Consider the following 13,702-nt stretch of genomic DNA (forward strand, 5'->3'; position numbering starts at 1 on the left):
TAGTCTCAGAGGTTAAAATGAGATTTTATTATCACCTAAACACATGGATCAGAAAAGGTGATACATACTGTATTTGTTATTTCAGAAATTCAAACCTGATCTTAAATTTGTCATTCTCAGGAAAAAAAATTACCTTCTATTTGAAGCAACAATACCAAAAATGTTATTATATGAGCTGGCAGGTAGATATTCAATCATCCCTTCATAAACAGGAATTTATAATGTATAACATCTGTATTTGTGGAGGAGCTTGCTCTGAGCGCAGAGGTGATTGAATGTTCTACTGAAATGCTAATACTTCCTCATTACGGAAGACTGTGACACAGAACGAAAGAGAATTCACGCACAGTGGTGAAATGTTAACAGTATGAATAGGTGTGTGGACCCATTGTTTCCATCATGATTCATGTTCATTGCTTTTGTGTGCTCTTTTGAAAAAGTCATCTTTTTCATAATGAAAACAGCTTAGTGCTTATTAAGCCAATGTTTGGCAGATCAACCACAGGTTACACTTTTAACAGTGAGTTGGAGAAAAGTATTGGCAGCCCTACACATACAAATGATAGAGTCCTATTCCCTAAATTATTCCGAGAGTCGATAACCCAATTTTTTAAGTATGATATTTCATTGACTTGTAGATACCCTTGATGATAAGTATCATTTTACTATTACTATGAAGGAAAAATAAAAGGCTCCCAATAAAATAATGACACAGTATTGATTCCAGGGGTCTTGAACTGTGGGGTGAGGCGTGGGGAGTGCATCTCAGTCTTGCTGAAATACACTCCATTACTGTTTCCCAACCCCTTGCCAAAAACGAGAAAAAAAAACAGATATTCTTTGGGGATTGTCTTAGTATGATAGAGTTTATTAAAACAGAGACCTCCCTCGAAGGAATCATGCATCCACTGGCCAGATGATTTAGATTTTAAGCAACAAGACTGATCTGTTCCTGCCAATATTCAGGAGGTGCTTAGCTTCTGAATTTTAAATGAAAGTTGAAATAAAAGACAGAAAGATGGCCCTGCTGAGGTTGATTCTCAGCTGTGCAGTGTGGAAATTGCACATTTGTAGATGCAATTTTCAGTCCTTAGGGAACATTAATTGTATTTTCAACCTAGATATTAATTGAAAGGTCACCAGGGGCCTTTTCTCGTTTTTCTCCTTCACAAGACTAACTCTCTGGAAGAAAGTGTTTCACAGCCGTTTATGAATGGGGCTAAACACTCTTTACCCCCTTTGAACCAACCCCACACTTGACTTGGAAGAGGAGGGAAGCAGTTTGGAATCATTACGTCAGGCACTCTGAATTTTTGTCCCCCTCCAACGGTGTGACCTTGAGCAAGTCACACCTTCCCATCTTTTTACTTTCTCACCAAAATATCGAGGAGGTTCGTCTTAAATGATCTCCAAGGTTCCTTCTACTTCAAAATGTTTTCATTAAATTTCCAAGTAACACGGTGAGCAGCAGGTCCAAGATGATAGGAGTATTTCATTAGAAAATGAAGCCACAGAGTGGTTAGGCTAGTTTTTAGGACAGTGGTAATAATCAGGTAGGACTGAACAAGGATGAGTCATAGCTGAGTTGTTGTGATGGCTTGAGGGGCAGGGGAGCGGAAGCCAAATGGGGGGGTGGGGAGTTGCAACCCGGCCAGTTGAATCAGGCTGAATAGATGCCCTAAAGATAGATGCCATTGTGAAGTTTGTGAGTAATGCAGAACTGGCTAGGGTCTCTGCAGAAATCCATATTTTAATGGCATAAATTAACATTTAAAGACTCAAAGATTATTCAAATAAAAATCTGAATTGGAAAAAACAAGCAATTCTCTTTATTTTATGTAAAGCAGGCAGTCCTTTACTCAGTAGGGTTATTGCATACCACGTGCTGCAGAATTGATTTGGAAAAATGAGGTTTGGGCAGAAACCTTACTCACAGCATGATGGAGAGCCGTTGTAGGGTGAGCTAAGTTAGAAATGGCCAACTCTCTGCTTTTATTCTGTCTTGTTAATAGGATCCTGGTGTAAGTATTCACAAGTGTACGGAAGCCAGGTGACATGGCGGGTTTTCCTTGTAGAAAGAGCCCAGGCATATCCGGTCAAGACCTCCGGCAGCGGAGGTGAGAACTGGGCCATGGTTAAGTCATACATGACTTGGATGCAGAGTAATTATTTGACTGAGAAACTCACAGTGTACAGAGACCCTTTCCCCCCTCCCCGCCTCAGTTCGACTCTCCCCCCACACCAGTTCTGTTAGTTCTTTAGGGCAGCTGAATGACATCTTTTTGATGTGAGAATTATTTAGAGCAGAGGTTGGCAAACTCTGAACCTTATGCCAGATCTGCCCCCTCGCTGCCTTCTTTTTTGTAAGGGCTGCAGCTAAGAATGGTTTTCACATTTTTACATGGTTGGAAAAAATTAAAAGCAGAACGACATTCTGTAACACAAGAAAACTGTATGAAATTCAATTTGCAGCGTCCGTATATAGATGGAGTGTACTGGCACCTCGAGGGGCCCGTTTGTGCACATGTTGTCTGTGGCTGCCCCAGCGTCTGCTGTGGCCCAGTCAACCATTGGGACAGACACCGGATGGCCTGCAGAGCATAAAATGTGTATGTTCTCTGCCCCTTTCCACGACAAGTCCTCTGACTCCTGATTTCAAGATTTCTGTATTCTCTTCCCACCCAGGCTAACCTAGGTCTGAAAGAACGTGTGTCTTGCAGAACTCACCCAGTTCTGAACGTTCCATTCTGCTATCTCCATAGCCCATCGCAATTGTATCATTTCTGTATCTCAGCTATACCCACCCCAGACCTGTCCCTCCCACTCAGAGTAGTAAAAATCTCCGGACAGTGAGTAGCTCTTGACTTATCACTTGGAGCCCAGCATCCCTAGGAGGTATATTTTTGTGCAAAACAGACCCTGTTTGCTTTGGTACTGGCCCTTAAACTCTGTTTTAAAAAGAAGAATAAAATCATAAAGAAATATTTGTAAAGATTTACATGCGAGAAGTATTCAGTTAAATCATTACCAACTAGAGGCTCTCAGGAATTTGGCCAACCCGCAGTAACCCTGGGAGCTATAAGTGTGCTTCCCCCACGAGGTTTTATCCGAAGAACAGGTTGGGGTGAACATCCATGATCATCCCTAAGGGAAAATGGACCCTTTGCCGACCCCTTCATCCCTTTAGACACTAGTCTGAAGAATTGAGTCTGTACTACAAACAGAGAATTGGGAGGGGCTTAACAGGTGAAATGGCCCAGCCCCTCATTCACTGCCCATGGGAGGTGGTGGGGGAACCGGAAGACAAAGCACAGAGAATTCTGTGTTGCTTTTGGCTTATGAGATCTAAGTCACAGTGGCTTTTCCCTTTGAGAGATGAGGACCTGCCCTTGCTTTATGATGATGGTTAGCCGGATTCAGGAAGTGGATTTCCACCCTTGGCCTCTTTTGCCTTGGACAAGATGTTTTGCATTTCATGAATATCTCATTTCCAACTTCCAATTTACAAAATTGTTAAGTCTTTGAAAAATACTTTCGATAGCATAGTTTTTTACTCTAGAGTTTCTAACTGTAATTAGTGATTTCATAAGCCAGGCAATAGGAACGGGGGATTTTTTTTTAATTTAAAAAGAAAAAACACAATGGGAAAAAAATAAAAGACCCATCAGTTTTATGAAACTTCATTTCCCACAGAGGGTGCTCAGCGGTGGGGGGACGTAAAACGATTACCCACTTGTGTTGTTCTTTGTTTTGCTTTCTTTTTGTTTTCTTTTATTTCTAAAGATAGGTCTGTGAGTGGCCCTGGCATGGGTAACACGGGGTCTCCCAGCCCGTGCGTTCAGCGGGGTGCTTTTCCCCTGTAGCAGGGGAACCCTGTGAGTTTCTCTTCCTCGCTCGTGGGCATTACTCATTCTCTCGGCACAGCAAGAAGAAACAGGCAGCGTGCCCATTGCTTGTTTATTCCTTGTTTTAATTTTCATTATTATGTTTCTCAGGAAATGCACGCCTTAGCTAACAGTTACTGGCACATAAAGGTATTTGCATTCTCGCCAACATTTGGGGAAACTGAATAAGATGCCTTAGAGAAGGCTTGCCCCATCCTTTGCTTAAAGTTTTCTTTCCTTTTTTTCTTTTTTGTTTTTTTCTGTCCTTTAGCCCATGAAGAGCATCATGCTTTTGAAGGTGGACGTGGAAAACACTAATTGCACTCTGTAAAGAATTCTTTGTCCTTTGCTGATTGGTTTTGGAAACGGTCTTAACAGGAGGGAGAGTGAAGAGAAGACTTGCCGAAGCCCGATGCTGGTCCATTTAGAGTGGGTTTCTGCCCTTGCAGATTGGGCAATTAGGGCTCAAAGTGGCAGGTGGGGTGGGGGGAGAGTGTGTGGGTTTCTACCGTCATATTATTTGCTTTTTTTTTTTTTTTTTTTGGCTTTTTAAATTCTCTGTTCTTTTCACTCTGGGCTTTTTTTATTTATTTTTTTTTTTGGGTCCTTTTAAATTTCCTTATTCAGTCTAATTATTGTTTTCTACACTCCCCTTTCACTGAGGCACAAGAAATTGGTTTCCCTTTAAGTAGCTCTGCTGTACCTAGTTAATGAGAATATGCATAATCGTGACAATACTGCTTTTGAAAACCACACTGTACTTGGAGGAATACTAGCTTGGTGAAACCTGTCTTGATTATTTGTTGTGACACATTCCTACACACTGTGCACTGGGCATTGTTTTTTTTCTGTCCCAGGAAAAAGAAAAACCATACTTAATATGATTTTGCACTGACAGCACACACATCTTTTTTTTAAACTTTTTTATTTTTTATTTTTTAGCAATAAAAGGGAAATAATAGTTGGGTTGCCTAACATGAAAACTTACCGTCACCGTTGAGTATCAGGCTATAAATCAAACTCTAGGTTTTCAGGCCCTCTGTGCAAGTACTTCTAACCAGAACTTCAATTCGGCCTTTTCAAAGGACAGGATAGAGTGGTAGCAAGGGCTTTCTCCCGGTAGGAAACCTTATATTTCTGACTTAAGGAGGAGGTGATATTTTAATTGTTTGAATTATAGCTGCTTCTGAATTTTGGGTATGTGTACCCACCCGAGTAGGGCTTTCCAAATCCATTTGAACACACTTTGTGTAATTATCCCTTTTTCCTGCTCACATTATATGTCATTTCCAATCATTAATAGCCCTCCAGCCTGGGCAGCGGTCCCCTGCCTTTCTCATTTAGGAGCAGCAAGGTAGATCTCATTGCCAGGAGGAAGGTGAACATTGACAAAGTGGAACTCTGAATGCATTCTGTTGATAACTCATTTTTGGAATTGTTGATATATATTGTATCACGTTACCAAAGAAATACTGGTTTTAGTAGAAGGAAATGGCCACGCTCTGGAACACTGAGATTCTTTCAAAATGTGCCCCCTCCCCTTTCCTGCCTCCCCCAAGCCTCCTACTGCTCTTACCTGAGAGAAGACACTTGCTCCTGCTGGCTTTCTCTGGAGTCCCAAGAGCCAGTGCGTGCTTACACATTTCACTCAAGGGCCCAGGGCTCAGAACCTCTCCCCCGGATTTTTAATCTCTCTTGCATATTGACCAGCAGAGAGGGGTGGGGCGACTTCAAGCCTCCAGCCTGTTTTTGTAAATAAAATTCTCCATTCAAAAACGTAAAATAAAAACTTCCCGCAATATCCGTTTACGAAAGCTGTGCCCTCTACAGTGCGTTACTAACCACATCAACCGTGATCACAGTGACCATGGTTCTAAAACATCCCCTTTCTTTCTAAATCGACTTTCCTCAGTGGTTTCAGAATGAGTTAGAAGGATATCAGACCCACTTTTCAAAAACCTGGAACTTGCTTTTCTACACGTTGTACTGACATCCACCTTCTTTTTAAATTATTCGTCCAAGGATTTTAAAAAAATTATTCTGAACGTGAATTTAAATTCTTTTTTATAATATAAATATTTTTCTGATAGATTAGACAAAAGGATGATTGACCTATCTTCATTATAATTGTCATATATATTTCCATAAGTAAATGGATTTTGAAGCATTTTTATTTTTTGAGCTTTATTTAAAGCATTGTGATGACATGTTCAACTTCTGCATGTATGTAGCCTTTGAAGAAAAAAAATAAAATAAATAGGAACGTTAGGCTCATATTAATGTTTTCTAGTTTCTGTTGTTTGTGATCATGGCACATGGGCTAACACACAAAGTACATTTTTGTCCCACCTATTTCTGACCCTGCGGAAAATCCCAACTGTGCGAAGGATTTAATTGGCCAAATGTTAAGAACCTATTACCTAAATTACTTTGAGTGGGTTTTTGTCAGATTTTGCTTTAGAAATTGTTTTAATTGAAAATGTAGTTCCTGATAGACTTTGTGTGAACTAAGCTGATTTAATCATTCTGAAAACCTCTCATTATCTTCTTGGATTAAAGAAGCTAATATTCTTTGGAGATACAAGGAGATGCCTTGCCGGGCATGTGACTTCTGCTTAGGGCGGCGTGCCCATGCTGGGGGAGTGGGCGATTGCAGTCAGACCCTGAGGTTCCAGTCGGGTCCTTGCAGAAGCGCCTGCTCTCTGCGGAGAGTCACGTGGAAGTCACAGCTCTGACTTGCTCGCTTGTGTCATTCCTCAGCCCTGGGTGCAGAGCCATGGTCTCTGATGGAAACCAGTATGCATTTTTCTTCTCCTACTTCCCATACTAGGTTGTTAGGTTGCAGCCGCTTGCCTCCACTGGTGAAACTACACCCATTTAATAAGGACGGATAATACCAACTTAAAGGAACTTGTCTAATCTTCGCTTTTCTTCTGTAAGCACTTCCTGAAGTGTTGATTTACCCCACTTAAAGCTTCCCTGCCCTACTTCTCCACATTTCTGAAACGAAGGGACAGTTTACAGCAAACATGTACATTTCATATAACGTGGCTATTAATTTCGCAGTAAAGTTGACAGAGCAAAAAAATACAAAAAGAAGAACAACTCTAGTAAACTTTAAATAGTCTAACTTGACTCCTTCTCAACTTTCTTCTGGACTTTAGCTCATGCCTGCACCCTACACACAGGCACAGGACTTGATAGTTGAACAAAACTTGGGGTATCACTGAGTAGTAGACACAATGTACAGGCTGCTAGCAGAGTCTTGACCAAACCTGTCCCTTATGAAAGGACATGGGGTAGCAAGCAACAGAGCTGGGCCTTAAGATCTGTAGGCTACATACTCAGTCCAAGCTTCCTGGACTTGAGAAAACTCAAAAGTCTATCAAACCTAACTGCAAACAGCCCACCTGGATCATGCACACCATGTCTAACCTATTCTGACCATTGAGATACCTGGACATGATCAGATGCCTGTGTTATAAACAGCTCTCATTTTCTCTCTCTGACTCTCAGAGACTAACGCCATGCTGCAGGCTGATATTTGTAAATAAGCTTATTGTGACAGGAGGTGGGCACTCGCCATGAGAAGCCCAGCTCATAGAGGGTCCCATCTCTTGTACTTAAACAAAAGTGACAACATTTGGAGCGATCACATGGTGGCGCTGCCTTCCAGCCAACAGTTCTGGCTCAGCCGTATAATTTATCCAGCTTGGTGTGTGTAATTATTTTAAGATTTGAGTGCATTTTGCTCTTCTGGTTTGATAAAAGTTTGATTAGATATTACTGATAGAGGTTTAGCTCTCCTATACCTCATTAAAAAAACATGTACAAGATCCAACTCTCTGGACATGCTTTAAAAAGCTCAAATCTTAGGCTCTCCATGAGCCTCTAAGCAGTCACGACGAGAAAGAATGAAACTAACATATAGGAAATACCAGAAATATTTCATCAAATATTGTGCCCCAAGGGAGAAGTAAAATTAGGGTTTGATTTTTGTTTTTGTTTTTAGGGCTTTCTAAATATGGAACTCCCCTTTTAAAATGTACATCTGCTGTTCACCTCTCTTGTACTGTATGTTTCTGTAAGATTTCACTCATTACAAATGAAAGTAGAGGACTGCCTGTAGTAGTTTACTTTTGAAAAGAGTATAAACAGACCAATTAAAAATTACTTGAGAGTTTGGCGACTCAGTACTATAAGAGCCTGGATTCTTGCCTTACCAGCTGAGAGGGGTCAGAAGGTGGAGAGAAAAAGATAGGAACAGAGATGCAGTGAAGAGCCCTTTGAGCCTATGTTCCTGTACGGCATTTAGAGTGTGTTCTCACACTCATGTTCTCACACACAGAGAGGTCTCGTAGGTTCTTGACACATCCGATTATGCTGTACTGTGTCTGTTTTCTATGCGCCTCGAATCTGCGAGCGCTTCTTACTTAGGTTAGCTCATTCAAGCCAACCGTCACCATCTTGTGTTGTAGCGATGCTCTCATCTTGCTGACGCTACTCCGTTTTTAAAAGAAAACTCACAGAGTTTTTGAATTTTAGAGTGGAAGGGACCTTTGAGATCATCTACCGGTCCTTCTCGCCCCTTAGTGTGCAGAAGAACCTTGGGGCGCTTACTCAAGAGACAAATTTCTCGGCCCCAACCCTGGAGGTTCTGATTCAGTAGGTCTGGGAGGCCTAGAAATCTGCCTTTTTAGCAAAAGCCCTAGTCATTCTAATGTAGATGGCCCTCCAACCTCACTTTGAGAACCCCTGTTTATATCAAACCCCCCAATGACAGATGAGGAAAGCCTCCCCCTCCCCCCAAGCTCTCAGGTGACCTGATTGGAATGCATAATACCAAGAACCCTAGACAGGCTGGAGAAAGCCATTATCAGGAAGACTTGAGAAGATGATGCTCGTAAATAAAAACTTTATGGCTAGGACCACAGCAGTAATATGTAACCCATCTCTGGAAGGCCGTGATATAAAACCTTTAATACAGAGTGGTGGCTTTTCTCTTTTCTAAATACCATTTCAGCATGTTAAGAGAAAAGAAATTAATGTTCAGAAAAAGTAGTTACTCCGTATGTGCAGTAACTACTTTTCTATAATATCTTATGGCATCTGGGTTCAGCATCATTGAACAAGATTAAATGAACGTTATGGAGCTATAAAATTGCATGTAAAATAACGCAAAACTGTTCAAATGACTATCAAAGTAGCCTGGGAATGAATTTCCACTAAAATTGTCAGTCCTAGATGTAGCTTAGAAGCTGTTACTGAAGTGCAGGGATTCTTGAATACAAAGAAGTATCCAAAAACTCAAGTAAGTATTCCCTCAACCATGTGAATGATAAGCAAAAGTCATTGTGAAGTCAATATTTTTTTGTTCATCATTGCTGCTAAAATTTAGACTCCCATTGTATATGTGTGTGTTGAATGTACCAACTAGAATATCCAATAAAAGAACCTTTTGGATATTCTATGCTTTTTGTGTCCTTCAGAGATCATGAGGTTGGAGAAATCAATGTTAAATGTTTGAGTTGCTGCCTTTAAAAAGCCATCAACTCATTTAATGAAATGCACGAGTTCTTTGTGAAAATTTCAACTTCTGATGTCGCCGCGAGAGAATTTTTCTTAAGCTTGATTTGGAACAAGTGTTTGAGCTCTAAAACTGTCAACTTCATATTAGAGAAGCAAGCATGAAGAAAATAGCGATTCTGAGTTTTCTGTAGAAAATCAATGGTACCTTTCGTCTTTTTACGCATGGAAGTTTAAAGAGGTAAAAGTTTTTATTTTAACACTGTTAACCTTATATGACAAATGGGAACTTAAACATTTTAATAAAACGTAGGGTTTCTGTTTTCACATCGTGCTGTTAGTTTTGTGAGCCTGCATTCAGTGCCTCCCAAATTTCTCAGACCATCATCAGGTAATATGAGTTGATGTTGTTGTTGTTGTTTTTCTTTTCTTGGTCCTATTTTATTTTTTAAGTTTTAACTACACAGTTATCATCTGATACCAAGTTACCATTCCTTTGTGTGTATCCTCTCTGAGATTTTAGTTTCTCTTAAATTACGACACCAGGAATTTCGGGGCTTAATCCAGTGAGTCCCCTTTAGCTTGGGACGTCTCGCACAAGTTAGCCCCAGTTTAAAATCTCACTGGTTGCCTTCAAAATTATTCATTCTTTCACACTGTCTTACCTGTGTGTAAGCTGAAGCAGGTTTATTTGCCTTATGTTTTGGATCTGCCGGTGCCCCCCCCCCCATACCATCTGCGCCCCGTGCAGTTGGGGCCTTCCCACATATGGCTCCAAGCTGGTGTAATGCCCTTCCTTTTGATCTGGCTTCATCCAGTGATTTGCTAAGTATTTTTAAGGTCAGACTGAAAACTTTTCTGTTCTAGTTATTTTTGATTTTATATTGTGTGTTGTGTTTGATGTTCAGATACATGTGAAAGTTGCTTCTATGAGTCAGTAATTTTTATTCCAGCCCTTTGCAGCAATAAGGTAAGACTAGACTGTACTTTTTCTTCCTTGAAAATGTAGTGATTTATGTGTTTAGGGTGAATGTAGACGCTCTGGCTATTTTCTAATTTGGGACTTGACTGCTATGGATTTGTGCGCCTTTTTCCAAGTTGTAACTTTGTGGGGTTTGAGGGTCCGTGAGTTTGTGGAACTTTCGACTGAGATTTTTTTTTTCTCATCTGTTGCCACTAATTCTTACTCGGTATTTGGATTCTGTAGTATAGAAACGTCGTTCTCCTCCTTCAGGTTGAAAATTCCATGCCATTTTATTACCCACAGCTCTTCGCTTTGACTGGGTTCCAAATATGTATGTGGTGATGGTCATAATGCTGTTGATTCCAGGACGTGTGGACTTTCTGTCCACCCAGCACCATGTGTGTAGAGCCCCTGGCACGGTGTGTGTCACGTAGTAGGTGGTCTTTGGTGCTCTGACAGGAAGCGGCTGTTTTTTCTGCACTCCCCTACTGAACATATTTGGTGAGAAGGCTCCTCTTCGGCTCTTCGAAAACACATCTCACTTATTTTAATGCTTTTTCTTTACGTTTGCTAAGACTGGTCTCGTTTTAGAATAAGTTGTTTCCTCTTGTTTCTCTCTTGTCCTCCAATTTGCCCATAAGATTTTACTGTCCTCTATTTAGCCGGGTAAAGGGAACTTTCTCCTCCTTCCTGGTGGTCTGAAACACCCCTTTAAAAACAAAAAGTAATCGGCAACCTCTTCTTGCTCCCATTTATCTTCAGACTGCCCTCTGTCTTACTGCACAAGCCAGCAATTCAAGATTGTAGATGTGGTGCCCAGTTAAGTTGAACATAGCAGATTTTAGTGAAATCTGAAGGCGTGCTTTCCAAAGATCTTCTTCTCATATTTGAGTCTAATTACTGCAGCCATGTATTCTATTTGTACTTTATCATTTAGTGGTGATAATGCCCTTCTAAGGGAACGAGTCCTTGGTTATAGGCTCTGCCTAAAAAGATAGAGTTTTTTAGAGGCCAACCCCAGTGATTCTTTTGGCTGTGGCACCCACTGTTCCAGAACTGCTTTCACTCATGAATGTATGTTTAAAAATCTCTGGGACCCTACAGGAAGATACGCCTTTTGTTCTAGGAAGAAAAGAAAACAGTAGCGTTTGCGGGGCTCAGCAAGTTAAAAGGTGTATCATTGAAATATGTGTCTATTTCCCATCATCCAGCTAAGCTGTGGTGCTGAGTAGCTTCTTTCTTGCCAGAGAAAATAATTTTAAATCATAAGCATATTTAACTAGCAAGCATAAATCATAAGTCCTTCTAATCATGACCATGTTGAACTCTGGTCCCATTTGCACCGATGGGATGGTTAAATGTGTGTGCTCTTCCCAGGCTTAAAGATGTGGGCAAGCTCTGACTCGGGGCACTTACATCATTTGTTGTTTGCACATACAGAATTCTAGAAAGTACGGACCTAGAGAGAGGTTTCAGGTCTTGGGAAAGTTTTGGGTTTTGTGACCCACCCTGACTGAAGGATGGTGGAAATACAGGGTAAATATTAAAGCAGGGGTCCCTTGTTAAGACAAAAATAATTGGTGTTTCACGAAGATAGGCATGTTACAAAGGACAAGACTTTGATTTTCAGAATGTATCTTTAAAACAAACAAACAAACAAACAAACGTCATGGAAACATAAATAACATTTTAACCGAAGCCTGCTGGCTTTCAAAAAAATGTTCTCCACGTGGCTGGTTCTACAGAAATACTTTTAGATACTGCTAAGGGAGCTCCTATTGTAAAGTATATTTTTAAGAGTATTTTTAAAGAGTGTAGTAACACAATAACACATCCACACTGACTTGCGTTACAAGGCAAATTGTTAACATTTTGGAAGCCAGTAGGCATAATTTACATACGAATTGATTTTGTTTTATGAAACATCACTGTTTAGAAACTTTTTATTGTAAAATAAAACAAAGATACAGAAAACTACCCAAAACAGGCGTGTCACTTAGTCCCTTGTTGTATGGAGAGCACTTCCGTAGAGCACCCCGGTTGAGAAACTGAACTTTGCCAGCCACCCCAGGATCCTGCTTCACTAGTTTTCTCCCAATTCCGTCCTTTTTTCCCCACTAAAATTACCCTCATGCTGACATAGAGTAAGCTATGCGTTGCATTTCGCTCTGCTTTTATCACTCAGGCGATAATCACTTTTATCTTTTTTCCATATAACGCTCCTCTGCTTATAAAGTTGAGTTCAGGAAAGTTATTTATAAGCTCTTTAAGATGATCAGTGCAGAATGACAGTGTAAGCACTTGCTCCCCCCCCCCCCCCCCCACTAAGTCAGTGACTGGATGGAGTCTAGCATGTTTCTGCTCTGTGGCTCTGCTCATAGCTATAAACCAGTAGTAATAATAGCTCACGCGTACTGAGTACCATGACATCGAAGCACATAGATTCGTTTACTTCTCCTCCTCCCCAAGACTCTAGGAAGTACTCTCACTAGTGTCATCCCCACTTTGCATCCATGGAAACTAAGTTTCAGAGAGGCAAAGTAACTTGCCGCTGGTCACACAGGTAGTCTGTCAGAGAACCAGGGGGCATTTAAGGTAGTGTGGCTGTAGCCTGCTCTCCCGATGCTAGGCTTGATGGAAGATTCCACTGTGTGAGGATTTTGAGATGGCTTATATGAGCTTGTCGAGGAAAAGATCTAAGGCTTTAAGAGAAAGATTGAAAAATCGCTGGCCTAGTTTAACCTTTTCATTTTACAGATGAAGAAATGACCCAGAAAGTCTCTAGAATCTGCTTAAGGTCACACGAGCAGTTGGTGGCAGAGTTGCAGCCAGCTTCCCCAGTCTCCTGGCTGTTGAAATCGATGATCTTTCCTTCATGCCATACCTTATGTGGAAAAAATACACATTTTCTAATCCGCTTCTTTGCATCAGTTCCACATGAGCAGATTTGACTCGAAACCAGCATACAACTAGGAAACACCATCTCCTTGCTGACTTGCTCAAGGTTTTAGCTGGGAATTAACAAATTTCTATTTGAAGTGTGTTCTTCTGTAGACGCACATGCCTAACACTCTCCTCCGAAGAATGTACAAGAATAACACGTTTGACTGGTGTGGATGGCAGGTGAAAAAGAATTACTGGTGCAGTGTAGGCCCTGCGGTGTATTCACGGCCAATTCTGGATTATCCCAGCACAGATGGATCGTGCAGAATCCTTCTTCTCCTTCTTACTGGTGACCTTTAACTATTTGTGCTTGCGAATGCTTCTCCCAGCAATGGGAAAGGAGAAGATGAACTTCGGTTTCTGGGCCAGTGTTAGGTGTCCTGGT

General features: G+C 41.0%; 1 protein-coding gene across 1 annotated transcript in view; it reads left to right on the forward strand.

Annotated features, from left to right (window-relative positions):
* EIF4E3 (eukaryotic translation initiation factor 4E family member 3) overlaps positions 1-9,354 on the forward strand; it is a 29,936-nt gene extending 20,582 nt beyond the window's left edge. Inside the window, exon 7 of the mRNA XM_029918740.1 lies at positions 4,156-9,354. Within this exon, the coding sequence (XP_029774600.1) occupies positions 4,156-4,202 (47 nt within the window). The 3' untranslated portion in view covers positions 4,203-9,354. The remainder of the gene's footprint in view (positions 1-4,155) is intronic.
* The last annotated feature ends 4,348 nt before the right edge of the window (positions 9,355-13,702 follow it).

This window comes from Suricata suricatta, chromosome 12 (assembly GCF_006229205.1).
Source record: "Suricata suricatta isolate VVHF042 chromosome 12, meerkat_22Aug2017_6uvM2_HiC, whole genome shotgun sequence".
Lineage (NCBI taxonomy): Eukaryota > Metazoa > Chordata > Mammalia > Carnivora > Herpestidae > Suricata > Suricata suricatta.